Source organism: Dermacentor variabilis, chromosome 2, assembly GCF_050947875.1.
Source record: "Dermacentor variabilis isolate Ectoservices chromosome 2, ASM5094787v1, whole genome shotgun sequence".
Classification (NCBI taxonomy): Eukaryota; Metazoa; Arthropoda; class Arachnida; order Ixodida; family Ixodidae; genus Dermacentor; species Dermacentor variabilis.
The window spans coordinates 228,184,468-228,200,245 of record NC_134569.1 but is presented as its reverse complement, the minus strand read 5'-3'; the positions used below and the strand labels follow the sequence as shown (position 1 = coordinate 228,200,245).

At 46.3% G+C, this 15,778-nt stretch overlaps 1 protein-coding gene across 2 annotated transcripts in view; it reads left to right on the top strand.

Moving 5' to 3' along the window:
• Window positions 1–15,778, top strand: part of LOC142571212 (protein sax-3-like) — a 65,845-nt gene that overhangs the window by 32,497 nt on the left and 17,570 nt on the right. The window contains exon 3 of one of the 2 annotated variants that reach the window (XM_075679485.1): window positions 4,305–4,598. The exons of the other annotated variant lie outside the window; for it this stretch is intronic. Coding sequence (XP_075535600.1) covers window positions 4,305–4,598 — 294 coding nt within the window. The remainder of the gene's footprint in view (window positions 1–4,304; window positions 4,599–15,778) is intronic. 2 annotated transcript variants of the gene reach the window in all.

Below are 15,778 nucleotides of genomic sequence, written 5' to 3'. Positions count from 1 at the left end.
CTTGGCCTCTGAGAGACCTAAAAAACACGCCATTCTCATGGGGCCCGGAGCAAGCTCACACGTTCACCGCTCTCATTGGGTTTCTGACCACCCCACCCATACTTGCCCACTTTGATCCATCTGCACCGACCGAAGTCCACTCTGACGCAAGCGGCCATGTCATCGGGGCTGTTCTCGCTCAACAACAGAATGGTACCGAGTACGTGATAGCTTACGCCAGCCGCCCGCTGTCAGCTGCCGAGAGAAATTACTCCATCACTGAGCGGGAGTGCTTGGCTTTAGTTTGGGTTGTCGCCAAGTTCCCGCCATATTTGTACGGCCGTACGTTTTCTTTCGTTGCACACGACCACGCACTCTGCTGGCTGTCTTCCATCCGGGACCTCACAGAACGGCTTGGTCGCTTGGCTTTGCGGCTACAGGAATTTTAATTTATGTCAATTACAAGACTGGATGCCTCCACAAGGATGCTGATTGCCTCTCTCGTCACCCCGTGCATCCCCCTGAACCTGCTGCTCATGATCCGGTGACCTGCGTGATGGCTTTTACTGACATGACCGACATGCGCGCTGAACAACAACGTGACCAATCCTTACAGTCCATCATCACCGGAGTGCAATTTGGTAGCACTGATGGCACGTGCCGCATGTTCGTGCAGCACGACGGCATCCTCTACCACCGCAACATCAATCCTGACGGCCCTGAGTTGCTGCTTGTCCATCCTCATCATCTGCGATCCGTCGTTCTCGAACAACATCGCGATGCACTGACGGCGGGAGACCTTGGATTTTGCGTAAATACGTCCGCTATGACGCCGGTTCTTCTGGCCGGGTCTCTACCGCTCTGTGCGTCGTTATGTCGCAACTTGCGCATTGTGTCAGCGGTGGAAGAAACCTCCCCTGTCACCTGTCGGGCGACTCCACCCAATTGAAGTTCCCTCTGAATCGTTTTTTCGCGTATGCCTTCACCTGCTTGGCCCTTTTCCGACAACGACTACAGAGAATAAGTTGATCGCCATCTCTTCTGAATATGCGACCCGCTACGGCATTCCTCATGACCTCGAGCGTACCGGAATCTTGGAAGAACGCTAACATAATCCTAATCCATAAGAAAGGGGACGCCAAAGACTTGAAAAATTATAGACCGATCAGCTTACTGTCCGTTGCCTACAAACTATTTACTAAGGTAATCGCAAATAGAATCAGGAACACCCTAGACTTCTGTCAAACAAAGGACCAGGCAGGATTCCGTAAAGGCTACTCAACAATAGACCATATTCACACTATCAATCAGGTGATAGAGAAATGTGCGGAATATAACCAACCCTTATATATAGCTTTCATTGATTACGAGAAAGCGTTTGATTCTGTCGAAACCTCAGCAGTCATGGAGGCATTACGGAATCAGGGTGTAGACGAGCCGTATGTAAAAATACTGAAAGATATATATAGCGGCACCACAGCCACCGTAGTCCTCCATAAAGCAAGCAACAAAATCCCAATAAAGAAAGGCGTCAGGCAGGGAGATACAATATCTCCAATGCTATTCACGGCGTGTTTACAGGAGGTATTCAGAGACCTGGATTGGGAAGAATTGGGGATAAAAGTTACTGGAGAATACCTTAGTAACTTGCGATTCGCTTATGATATTGCCTTGCTTAGTAACTCAGGGGACCAATTGCAATGCATGCTCACTGACCTGGAGAGACAAAGCAGAAGAGTGGGTCTAAAAATTAATCTGCAGAAAACTAAAGTAATGCTTAACAGTCTCGGAAGAGAGCAGCAATTTACAATAGGCAGCGAGGCACTGGAAGTCGTAAGGGAATACATATACTACTTAGGGCAGGTAGTGACGGCGGATCCGGATTATGAGACGGAAATAATCAGGAGAATAAGAATGGGCTGGGGTGCGTTTGGCAGGCATTCTCAGATCATGAACAGCAGGTTGCCATTATCCCTCAAAAGAAAAGTATATGACAGCTGTGTCTTACCAGTACTCACCTTCGGGGCAGAAACCTGGAGGCTTACGAAAAGGGTTCTACTCAAATTGAGGACGACGCAACGAGCTTTGGAAAGAAGAATGATAGGTGTAACGTTAAGGGATAAGAAAAGAGCAGATTGGTTGAGGGAACAAACGCGAGTTAATGACATCTTAGTTGAAATCAAGAAAAAGAAATGGGCATGGGCAGGACATGTAATGAGGAGGGAAGATAACCGATGGTCATTAAGGGTTACGGACTGGATCCCAAGGGAAGGGAAGCGTAGCAGGGGGCGGCAGAAAGTTAGGTGGGCGGATGAGATTAAGAAGTTTGCAGGCACGGCATGGCCACAATTAGTACACGACCATGGTTGTTGGAGAAGTATGGGAGAGGCCTTTGCCCTGCAGTGGGCGTAACCAGGCTGATGATGATGATGGTGATGACACAATAACAAAGGCGTTGCCGACATGTTGCACAATAGACGTCGCTGATTTTCTGCTCCACGACGTCATTCTCCATAACGGTGCACCTCGACAGTTACTTACAGACCGCGGCCGCTCGTTCTTGTTTCGAGTTGTCGACGACCTCCTCCGCTCTTGCGCCACTGAGAACAAGCTGTCCACCGCCTACCACCCACAAACGAAAGGTCTTACGGAACGTCTCAACCGAACGCTCACAGAGATGCTGTCGATGTGCGTCTCCAACGATCACCGCGAATGGGACGCCACGCTGGCCTAAGTGACGTTCGCGTATAACTGGTCCCAGTATGGCACCGCAGGATATTCACCCATTTATCTTTTGTGTGGTTGCGACCCCAGATTGCCGTTTGACACCACCCTCCCTTCTGTGCCACGTGTTGCAACTGAGTAGGCTTATGAAGCCATCGATCGCGCTCAAATGGCACGTCAAGTCGCCGATCTCATTTATTAGCTTCGCAGCATGTACAAAAAGAGCGTTATGACCGGTGCCATCGCGATGTTAAGCTTTCGCTTGGTGTTTGGGTGCTCCTTTGGTCACCATGCCGTGTAATTGACCTCTCCCACAAGCTTGGTTCTCGCTACACGGGGTCTTACGAAGTCCTACGTCAAGTTAATGACGTAAATTACGAGATTTCGCCGCTACACTTTGATGCATCCTCAAGTCGGACGCCTGTTGACGTCATGCACGTTTCGCGGCTGAAGCCATAATTTGCTCGCAACTCTTCGCCTACCATGCGCCGAGACGGCGCTTCACCAACCGTGGGTCCTGTTACGGAAGGATGAAGGAAGAGAGAGGAAGAAGATTGCGGGACGCTGGCTGCTGCGTGTTGTTGGTGGTCAGATATTCTAACCACTCTGACTAATTTGGCTAATTTTGTGACTGATTCCCTGCACAATATATTGTACATAGTCTCTCTATACTCCCAACATCCTCGTAACATATATTCGATGGTGCTGTTGCTTTGACGTCAAAAGACACAAGAACAGCAGAGCAATTCAATATCACTGCATAGGTTTGCTAATAAATCTCCAGACAAAAGCTAATTTTGTTCTCTGTGCGAACCGAGACACTCGTGGACATCTTTAGTTTGGAGAATATAAGCAAGGTATCTAACCGGACCTTCGAGGCCACCTTTGCGCGACTTCTGTTCAGGGCTGTCTTCTCCGTTGTTATTCATTCGTGAAATGTCCCTCCTGCCCACTCACAATTAAGTGACTCTCATCGAAGATGCCTGTGTTAGCAAATGTTAGGCAGGAACAATAGACCGTAAAATGCACATAGGGTCGCCACATTAAGTGTGTAGAATAAGATACTATTCTATGAGAGTTTGTGAAGTTCATTTTAGAGATGACGCGTTTCGTTATTATTTTTTCATTAATACCATTCAAGATTGGAACTGTCTTGCACAAAATGTTTGTATTTAATGGACATGCATTAAATGGCTAAACTTGACAACATTGTGTATTCCTCCTGCTGCACTACATTTTAGGCAGTTATTCTGTTGCACGTATTAAATAAATAAATAAATAAATCAACAGCGGGAATGCAGCACGCTATTGACATAAATATGGCACATACTGGATAACATAATTCGCTCCGTGAATGTTTTCTCTTACAAGCTATACAACGTAAGTTCAACATGATTTATGCTGTAGTGCGCATTATTTTATCAGAAATGTGGAACATTTATTTCTTTCGGCTTTTATGCCCAAGGTGGGACAGGGGAACGAAGGGGAACGTTTACATTTCGAAGTTTTTCCGAGCCCTTCGAGCCTGTTTGCACTGCAGTTATACTACGTACAAACTGCGAACTTTGAGATCATTCACCTGACTGCCGAGGTCTGTGTAGAGGCTCAACGAGACCTTGGAGATCCCGTGTGATCTGCGCAAGGGCGACACAGCAGAGGTACGTTGGTACCGTGACGGGCGAGCGGTCGGTCTGGTCGGCGACTCCCGCCTCAAGTTGAGGTCCGACGGAGCGCTGGTCATCGACGCGGCCGTCCACGCCGACACCGGTGCCTACCGCTGCCGCTCGGCTGCGCGCGAGTCTCCCTTGATCATCGTCGTGTCGCCCTTGCACATCGAGACCAGCCCGGAGACGCGCGTCGTGGACGCCGGAGCCACGGTTAATATTGATTGCAAGGTAGGCATGGTCTCTCCTTGAGGCATTGTTTACAAATCCGTTTACTTGCTCATTGCGAGGAAGAACATCGGCATGGTCGGAGCGAGTTTCGCCATCTTGATGAGCCTTAGTGCTGTCGTGGCGCTCCTTGCTGGTCGTCTCGAATAAATGCCTTCAACAACTGCTCGGTTCCTACCGAGAGTGGAACTTCGCAGCCGTACTCTCAAGCCAGTATTCGCCATGCCGGAAGGAGACCCTTCGCACCTTGCTACACCGGCACCTCCAACACTTGTTAAAGCGCTTTATTCGAGTCAGTGGATTGCCGGCAAGGAGCACCGTGGAAACACCGAGGCTCAGCAAGATGGGGAACTTGGGAGCGAGCCACGCGGTGGCCACGCCACTTCCGAGCTTGTTAGCCTCCTTCCCTAGCACTCGTTCTTTTATGCGAAGCATACTAGCCGCACAACCACGCTCTTCCTTGCTGCGCCGCGCGCGGCCGCGTAGCTACCATATGACGTCATAACAGCTGCAAAGCGGACGCTTAAGCTTCGCCTTCAAGAGTGGAACGCGACAGCGTTCCCGTCGACCCGCCAAGGGGTGTAAGACAATGGGCTACGGCGCAGCGACTACGCGCCCCGCATCGGACGCGGTGAGCGTCGAGCAACGCAGCGTTCGGCGCAACAACGAAATGTGCGCCTGAGCAAGCGACGCACGCCTGAGCCGGCGCCTACGACACCGGCTTTTGCTAGTATGCTTCGCATCCTGGGCTTAACCTTAGCTAAGCCACAGCCATTTTTTCTTTTCTCGCACTGATAAGAGTACATTTCTTCGAATGGCAGTGCAAGCCATCGCAATTACACCGTGAATAATTCTGAAAGCAGTGAAAGGAAAATTGTGTACGTCAAATTTTTTCGGGAGAGACGTATATTTGGTGCGAAATATACGCGATGCAATACTACAACCAGAGTTGACATTTCCACTCTAAGTAACATATCTGTGACGTCCGTAAGCTCTGATATAACAGACACCAAGCTGCAAACAGCTGAACCAAAGATTTTTGAGGGCATTCCACAAACTCTGATATACGTGCTCGCTCAAAATCTGGCATTTCGAAATTAGGCTAATCATTCTTATTTTACAATGAACTTATACTTTTCTCGAAGAAAATATTGTGTAGGCTAATCTATACTGTTAACCCTTTACTACACAATTTTTTGTTTCCTCAAAATATTGTTCATCGAGGTGTAGGGAAGCATAGAAGTAGCTGCACTCCCATGGAAATTAGCTTTAGCGAATTTCTGTGGTTTGAATTTGCAGAAAAAGGGTATGTTGCATATTTGCAACAACGTGCAAATAAAGAAGTTGAACATGAAAGATAGGGCTTAGTGCGATTCATACTCAGATGTTTATCTGCGCGTGACGATCATTGCTGCACTTATGTTATAGTGTGGAACAAAAAGAAGCAACTGTTTTTGTTTGGGCAGCACAGGTGGTTCCCACACTTCGTGCAGTATGTCATGCAGATCCCCGTGCAGCCAGGAAACAATGCAGTGTTTTCGCGTTATTGTCAAAATTTAGAACATAGAAGCACAGACGTAAGGTCTTGCCCGTGATGACGAGACACGACAGGGTGCGGATGCACCGCATTCTTTTGAAAAAAAGAAAAGGAAATTCGACCAGAAAACATCTTGCGTACATATTGAATCGAGACGGACTTACACTCTTGGTTGTCGTCACTCCTGCAAAGGTCGCTGCCTTCACTGTCAGGAGGAATTGCTCGGCCATAAAAGTGTTTTGAGCCATTTCACTTTACCGAAGAAAGTAAACGATGTACACGTTGTTGCATTTGCGCAAAATAGCAACGTTCCGTCGCCAAGAACAAACTATTCTGAGATAACACTGTTTCTTTTTAACCTACAAAGTCAGGAGGATGTGGAGCTTAGCGTAAAAATTTTTTTTTGCGCTTTGTCTTGTGGAGAAATAAATTTACAATTGGCAAAACTTACCTGTATCACTGCTCGCCGTCGCATGCAGCCTTCGCCACGTTTGTTTTGGTAGGAGATGTGAAGTACGAGCACAGATGGCAGCACAAGGCGGCTCGTTTTTTAGACAAACGTTACGGAAATGCAACAACGTGTACAGGCAGCTCCAAACGGATTTTGCTTCTGTTTTTAACGCCGTTTATTGGAATGTTGCGTAAACGCAACAAGGTGCAGTAAGCGAGCGCTTCTGAAGGATGTGCATGATGGATATTGTTATAAAAATAGTTGTTGCAGAAACTGTCGAAGGTGGTGGTCACAGTAAACAAATGGCTCAAATAAATGGACACACTAGCAATAATTTCGAACCCTACTGCTGACGTCGATAACGGTGTTAGATGAAGACGTCATAAATTATAGTCCACGCGTTTGAGTAGATGACATGGCAGCGACGAGCGCGATGGGAAGATGGAATGACGACGATAGCGACGATCGCGGTGCTACGAAGACGGCATGATTAGGACGATATGACGAGGGCGCGACGAGGGCGGCACGACAACGGATTCTAATCAGTGCAACGACGATTGCGTGACAACGGCTGCGCACCTGCACGTTCTTGTACGCTGGGTACTCGATGAACGTCAAGTACTGCTCTCCCCCTCCCCCCCCCCCCCGACAATCGCTTTAATATCACGAAGATTTTGCGCATGGTGCGGGTCGGCCTAAGCCGAAGTTGTGGTGAGCCGGCAAGACAAAACGGCCCGCCTCGACAAAAGACGCACCGCGAAGCTCGGCGACGAACGCGCCCCACAGCCGTCGGCCCAGGTCACGGATTAAATAAAAAAAAATATAAATATATATATATATATATATATATATATATATATATATATATATATATATATATATATATATATTCTTGCTCCGCCTTCCAGGCAGCGGAGTAGCGAGTCACAGTGCCACCACTAACCGAAGCATCCTTAAACGCGGCAAAGCTCGCGTGACAGCAACGCGCTTCTCAGACATCTATACTCTACCTCACGAGTAGCTTGCAGCACTGCCGAAGATACGAGGTGTACACGGGCACTATCTCTGTGCAGCGTAATATCATTCCGGGGTAGTTGTCCGATTATTGGTGGGATCAGATAGTTTTATTTTTGCTTGGTACGGGCCGTACGTTACAGAGACACGTGACATGTTCGGCCCTAGGTATGAGTACGCACGCCGTATACCGCGAATTACTTTGGCGGTTACCACCAGTAACCGTTGTAGCCGCCGTAACTGCGATTACGTAGCAATAGTCCAGCGCCCGTACAGCCCAAACCGCCCGCTTGGATCTCAATTCGAGCTTGTTAATGGATATCTGCTCTGATAGCAAGAAATAAATGGTAAAGTTGGTTATTGCTTGTTGTCCTCTGACGCTGTGGGCAGGGTCGTAGGTATGCTTTGCAGTGATTATGTAGATGACATATTTGTTTTGACACTGCTAGGACTGCATAGGCGGTACCAAGCCGTAAATGTGGTTTGATTTTCAGTTAGTAGATTGCGCCACAAAATTATCAATGGCACTCAACATTAGTACAATATTTGCACAACATTAGCACAGAGCAAGGAGCGAATATGGTCAGTCCAAATGTGAACTCTCAACAATAATAATCACAAGAGCCAAAGAACTTGTCTAATGGCCAAGCAAAGAGCGGGAATATGCGGAGGTTGTAATTGTAATAACCACATAAATACGGAAAGAGAAGCAACATGCTCGCTCGACAGGAGAAAAAAAAAATGGAAAAGCTGGTAGAACAAGGAGATACGAGAAGCGAACACCGAACGACAGAAAGCGTCCCGAGAGGACAGGCAGGCAAAAATAAAAAAAAGCGCAGTTGCCGCAGGATGAACTAGCCAGAAAATGGATATACGGGGAGAAAAAAAAAAGCTGTGGTTCAAATACTGGTTCAACTGAGCACGAAAGGTGGGAGTGAACTTTGGTTGTCAGAAATACGGGAGAAAATGAAGGCCGCACCTAGGATATACTTTGGAACCACATAAAATTTTTAGGCAGGAAGTCAACAACAATAGAACAACATATCCTAGACGAAGATGGGAACAAACTAGAAGAGGAAGCGGCATTGAATTACGCCCGAGAAATAACAGCCGAATCTTTCCAAGGTAATGACGAGGTAGTGTTCGACGAAAAAAAAAGCGCACGTAGAGAACCAGGTGGAAAAATTTAGTGCCCTTCCACCCTGTGAAGAAGGATAACCAGCGAAGCTGCATTGGGATGAATATATTGACAATTATATTGATTTATGTGGTTATTGCTCTATTGATTGCATAAAGACGTATATACGTAACTTCGTGGTTTTTATCATCTTTATTTTGTATCGCTCGTTGCCACAGTGACCATAGCTCCGTGGTCGCTGTGGTACACCACAAGCCGTTGTGCTGCTATGCTAGACACGTTCCGCTTGCCAAAGGTTAAATCTATACACTACCGGTGACGCGTGGTCGGCCCATTGACGCCCGTGTAGAACGCAATTCCAAAGTGTTCCAGCAGGAAGGATACAACCCACATGCCATTGGGGCGCGCTAGGTCGACATTAAAGTCGATGATTGGCGGTTACGCTATTGCGTTTCATTAGGTTTTTCGGCCCTCCAATGGGGGTGAAGGAGCGCCACCATTCCACGTTTTCTATATGGCCATAAAGGTCATGCGTTATAACATGGTCGATAACTTTCAGAGTGACCGCCGCGACTGATAACATCATGCGCGAGTGGTAACCCACTTTATATATAGACGTACGATGATAACATTTAGAGCAACGGGCGCGAGTTTTTCTTGTTTGGCGCATGAGAATGGGGCCGTGCAGGAGGAGATTTCGGTGTACAGGCGACAGACGGATGGGCGGACGGACGAATCGGCTAGCCATACACAGCTTCGCTGTAAAATAGATGGTGCTCACAACTTTCAACTGGAAGAAAGCCGAAGAGAAAATTCTTGAGTGCACATCTACAGGACTAGACAGAATTCCCGTTAGGCTGATTAATAAACTAGAACCAAAAAAGTAAGGAAGCTCTGTTGAAAGCAGTAGGAAAAAACCTTAAAAGATAGACGAATACCAGACAGTTGGCGACAAAGTAGAATGAACTTATATTATAAAGATAAGGGAAATATAGACCATTGGCCATTACATCGGTAATATACAGGTTAGCAATGCAGGCGATTAAATGAAAGCTGCAAGCATTGACAGAGAGCAATGGGATATTGGGCGAACTTCAGAATGGCTTCACAATTGGTAGGCGTCTGGATGATAACTTATTTGTCCTTACTCCTTGTAAGGAAATATCCAGAGAAGAAAGGAGATCCTTATATATGGCCTCTTTAGACATTACCCGAGCGTACGACAATGTAAACCGTAGCATATTGTTTGACATTCTGGAAGGGCAAGGCATAGGTGACCACTGTATACAGCTTTTGGGAGACATTTATTTAGAAAATACAGTTTCAGTTGAATTGAGAGGAGTGAGGAGCGAGGAGCAAGTTGATATCTGAGGCAGGGGCGCTATCTATCCCCGCTGGTGTTTATGATGTACGTGGTGAGTATGGAGAGGTCGCTTGAAGGAAGTAATATCGGGTTTAATCTGTCATACAAACAGGCGGGTGCAGTAGTAGAGCAGCCGCTGCCAAGTTTCTTTTATGCGGACGACATTGTATTGCTAGCTAACAAGCAAAGTAATTTGCAACGTCTGTCTAATATCTGTGGACAGGAAGGCGAGAATTTAGGCCTGAAATTTAGCGTTAAAGGTGACGTGTTATGGTATTCAATAAGAACCGAGAACAGACAGTGTCAATATAGGGACAGGAAATACCTCGGTTAAAATAATAGAAATACCTTGGTGTATGGATAAGCGAAGACATTATATATGTGAAAACACAGGAAAAAACTAACAACAACGGGGAAGAGAAATTCGGGCATAATGAAACACAGAATGCTGTGGGGATAGATAGGTACGAGGTGCTTAGGGGTTTGTGGAAAGGAGTATTGGTTCCAGGGCTTACATATGGAAATGCTATTGTTCGCTTAAAATCAGGGGTACACGTGGGAGCGGCCCGCTTCGTGAAGACTCACGATCTGCAGGACTTCTTTAAAGTTTCACCATACCATACCATACCATACAATCAGGACTCGATGTGAACCAAAGGTCAGTGGGACGCCTCGCATTGGGCGCTCACGGGAAGACTATAAATGAAGCTGCGCAGGATGATATGGGCTGGGCAAGTTTCGAGGTGAGGGAAGCTCAGAGCAAAATTGATTATTATGAATGACTGACGAATTCAAAGAAAGTAAATGGGCTGGGAGAGTGTTCAGATATTCGTACAGGAAAAACATTGATTCACAGTGGAGGAAAATAACTAGAAAGCTTACCAGGAAGTATGTGTCCTGTGCGTGATCAACACAGCAACAAAGAACGTCAAACGGAAAGTCAGAGAGGCTGAAATAATCTCATGGGTGGCCCAATGGAACAGAAACCTACCATAAGTAACTACTTAAGAGGAACAGACGAAATCAGGAAAGAAACAATTTATGAAACTCAAAGGGTAGCTCTTTTCGGTAGCAAGCTCAGGATGCCTTAGAACGCGCACTTATAAAGCGAGATACAAGGAAGAAGTAGCATGTGTTTGCTGCGGTAAATCCAGGGAAACGATGGAGCACGTTTTATTAGAATGAGAAGATGTCTGCCCCGCAATCGATTTAGGCACCTCTGGCCTCCTTGAAGCTTTTGGGTTCAACGAAAGCAGGGGGAAAGCAAACATGTCCGCAGTAGAGATTAGTAAGAGACCATTGGATGATTGGCGGCAGGAAAGTAGGGAAAAGACAAACAACAGAGGCATACAAAAACAAAGTTCCGAATAGGGGTTCAGAAAGTCTGGTAATGAGTATGCTCCGTGTTTTTCTTTTGGAAATATAGGTATACGACATTCGGTAATATTCGATAAGCTACTCGCGAAACGGGGTGGGGATCAAGGACCTCCGCGTCGGAGTAGCTCTTGACGAACGATTTGGCGTATTGTTGAGGCCAGGTCCGACGACGAGCTCACGTCAACGCTTGCATTGTAGTCACGTTGGCCAACCGACCGAGCTTGGTCGTTATTTGCCGCATATTCAAGGTTTCAAAGGTGCGGGCAGTGTAGTATCAAGTCAGAAACCAAGTTCAAGTTATCCTTGCCAATGAGGAAATTATAGATGTGGTTTGCGATCCCCTTGAGTAGATGGCCAACTTCGTCTGCTTCGGAAATACATTGGTTGACCTGCTTACACAACCTAAGGTTCTCCTCAATATATGCGGCGCAAATCTGAGCAGCAAGTTGAGCCCTTTGGGCGAGAATATAGTAACAACAGCTTGGTTGCGCAACCCACCGACCCATTCCAAAGGGGACGCTCATTCCGTCCGTCCGTCCGTCGTGTTGCACTTCTGATGTGAGAGAACCGCAGTGCAAAGTTAGTTTTGAAGAAAACTCGGGAACAGATAAAAATAAATGAGTGGCTAAGGTGCACAAGCAGGTTTACCTGAAAAGCGTGGACGCAGAATGGAGGAAGAGGTCATGAAAGTAAATAGACGGCCAGGAGTCATAAAAGAGAAAGTGAGGGAAAGAGAGACAGTGAATTAGATGCAAAGAATGGAAACAAAATGCAAGAATGACAATAAAGAAATTAGAGGGGAAAACCTCTACGTCAACTCAAATGAAGGTGCCTTGCTATTTGAGGCTCGAGCTGGTTGCCTAAAGACGGCAACACGCCAGAGCAAATATTCGCAACAAGATGAGGCGTGCGCCTGCTGCAGCAAAAATCCGGATACTACTCAGCACGTGCCGACATAACGCGAAGCTATTCATCCAGTGAGACCCGTCGGTAACGTGCAGCTTCCAGAAGCACTCGGATTTAAAGTGGACGGAAACATCCAGCTAGTCAGCAGTCATCTAAAAAAAAATCTCAAAATGAATTCTGGAGTCAGCGCGGCATTGCCGGAAACGCAAAACTTGTCTCCCGCTCAGCAACAAGTCCTTAAAGAACTCGCGGAAAGAAATGATATTCTAATAAAACCTGCAGACAAAGATGCCAGTAGCGCCATCTGGCCTATAGAAAAGTATAATAATAATAATAATAATATTTGGGGTTTTACGTGCCAAAACCACTTTCTGATTATGAGGCACGCCGTAGTGGAGGATTCCGGAAATTTCGACCACCTGGGGTTCTTTAACGTGCACCTAAATCTAAGCACACGGGTGTTTTCGCATTTCGCCCCCATCGAAATGCGGCCGCCGTGGCCGGGATTCGATCCCGCGACCTCGTGCTCAGCAGCCCAACACCATAGCCACTGAGCAACCACGGTGGGTAAAGTACAAGAATAAGGCCTCCAAACAAGCGAGCACACGCACCCATTACACAAAACTCGACTGTAACCCAACTTCAGCCTACAGCAATAGTGTGCAAATCACAATAGCGGACCTCCTGTCGAGAGAACTAATGAGGCAGTCTGAATATCGCTTCATGATGCGAAACAATAAAGAAGCAGGCTGCTTTTATCTTTTTCCTAAAATACGTAATGTTCCTGTAGAAGAAATATTTACAGCAGAAATCCCATGTCGGCCTATAGTGTCTGATAACAACACACCTGCCGAGTCACCTGCCAAACATCCCCACTACCCTCCCATCTTTTGTTCAAGACACGCCGCACTTCCTTGGAATTATCGACGGCATCAATGATGCCAACCAAATCCTTTCCGACTGCGCTATCGTGGTCGCTTTATGTGTTTCTGCTCTTTACACTAACATGCCCTTGAGCGAAGGAACTGAAGCCGTATCGAAATCCCTCGCAGTCAATCCCCAAGCGCACGCTTCTGAAGATTACACTTCACTCCTTAGGTTAGTTTCCACGCTCAACTATTTCGAATTCGATTATATTCACTACCTGCAAACTTCGAGCACTAGCATGGGAGCATGATTCCCTCCAACGTATGCGAACATTTTCATGGGACAGCTTGAAGCAGACCTGTTAACGTCCTACCCGTTAAAACCCCACACTTATGTGCGTTACACTGACGACATATTTATAATATGGGAACACGGCACAGGTGCGTTAACCGACTTAATTATCCATTTCAATCGCATTCAGCCGAGTATTAAATTTACTGCTCAACCACTGTCTAGGTCAAATCAACTTCTTCGATACGACGATCTACACAGAAAATGGATAACTGAGAACGACACTTTATCGGAAGCCTACGGATAGCCAACAATATTTTGACTACAACAGTCATCACCCGGGACACTGCAAGCTAGGACTTTTTGTCGGACAAGCGAAACGAATAAGACGAATCTGCAGCGAAGACAGCTATTATTAAAACTTCTTTCTGAGCGAGTTGGTGCATGCTTGATTTGAAAATTATAACAGCGCTAGCACATGCAACCACAAAGGAACAAGGACGAGACACAAGCGCTTGTGTCTCGTCCTTGTTCTTTGGTGGTTGCACAGTTATAAAACAACGATTGTATCCACCACCTAAATGACGGTAAAGCAACGCTGGCAGGAAGAAACTGTCCACAATTTGCTCTCGACAGAGCTTATGACGTTGCGTCAAGATAGGAGAGGCAGTGGGAATTAGCTAGGAAAGAGCCTACACTAGAATCCGACAGACCGCCGGCCTTTATAGGAAAATATTCTAATGCATGAAAAATGTGCTCCCAGATGCACCAAGGTTTACTTATCGCCGCAACAGAAACCTTAAAGACATGTTAGTGCACGTAAAAGTCAGCCAACAAACATAACCCAGTAATAAAGGTATGTTGTCGCCGCAGGTGCAAAACCTGCAGGCACCTTCAAAGTGACATTAAAATTAAAAGCACCGAAATAGTTATACACACGAAGCGGAACCTAGCTTGTACAAGTTCAGATGTGATTTATATGCTTGAATGTTCCTTCTGTAAGAAATAATATATCAGTGAAGGTGAAATGGGACAATCAGAAAATGTCAGGTTAAACGGACAACGCGCGGACACAGCTAAAATGCTTCCCAAAGCCGTTGCCGAGCATTTGAACCAACCAGGTCATACCTCTGATGAACTTAAACTCTGCATCTCATAGTCAAATCTCCGTTCTGAATAAGAAAGAAAATACAGAGAATCATACCTTATCCATAAGTTCTAGACGTTACAACCGATAATCACAACGTTTCAAAGGGGAGAATCTTTTGGCTATGCTAGATTTCAACCTATAGGCAACAACACTTCGTTATATGCATTTCATTACTGAGTGTTTTTATCCCTCCCTTTTTTATTTATATATTTATTCCATTTCAGCATTATTTTTTTCACGAGAACCGTTTTCTACCGCTCCTTTTATTATCTCTTTTAGAGAGACGATAGTCCACTGACCTCCAGCGAAGCTGATAATAGAGGGCTGCTGTGCACACGCCCGTTGACACGCCGGCTGACACACGGCCATGTCACCGGCCATGTGCATAACACCTCGCTATTCCTAATTCTGCACCTTCGCCGCTAAAACACCTTCGGCCGTTGCCTCATCCACCCGCCTTACCCCCTCTCCCCTTTAGAACAACCCCACCTATATATACTGTGCCGAGGAAAGCATAGGTCGCCTTGAAAAAGACAAGTCCACATTGTCGAAACGTTGGCTCCAGCTGATACCTTGTTCTCGTTTTGCTCACCGCCTTGAATTTCCATTTCCCGCCTCCCCCTGTTTTCATTCAATGTCCCAAGCGTTTCTTAAGGACCTTAAATGACACGGTCGTCTAGGGACAAAGAAATATTAGGACCGAGGTCAATAGGAACATCGTTACTGTAAATTATAAACAGTAGGTGTCGGAGAACAGTGCTTTCTGATATTCCGAAATGTACAAGAGAAGCATGCTCATTAGCATGTGTTAGGGGGCATATACAAACTGCTGCTGGTTGGTGAAGAAGCTACTTATTCAGACTAGTAGAAAGGAATTAATGTTGAGACAAGAAAGTTTTGGGAGTAGCCGTTGGTGTGCAACTTTATCAGATGTCTTTCTGAAGCCTAATAAAAGGTCATCTACAGGTATGTTTGGATCGAGGCTAGAACATAGTATGCTAAAAATTTGGCTAGTTGATAATTGCACGAAGGTCCTTGTCGATAGCAATGTTGAGCAGGATGCGAAACGTTATGGGATACTAAAACGTT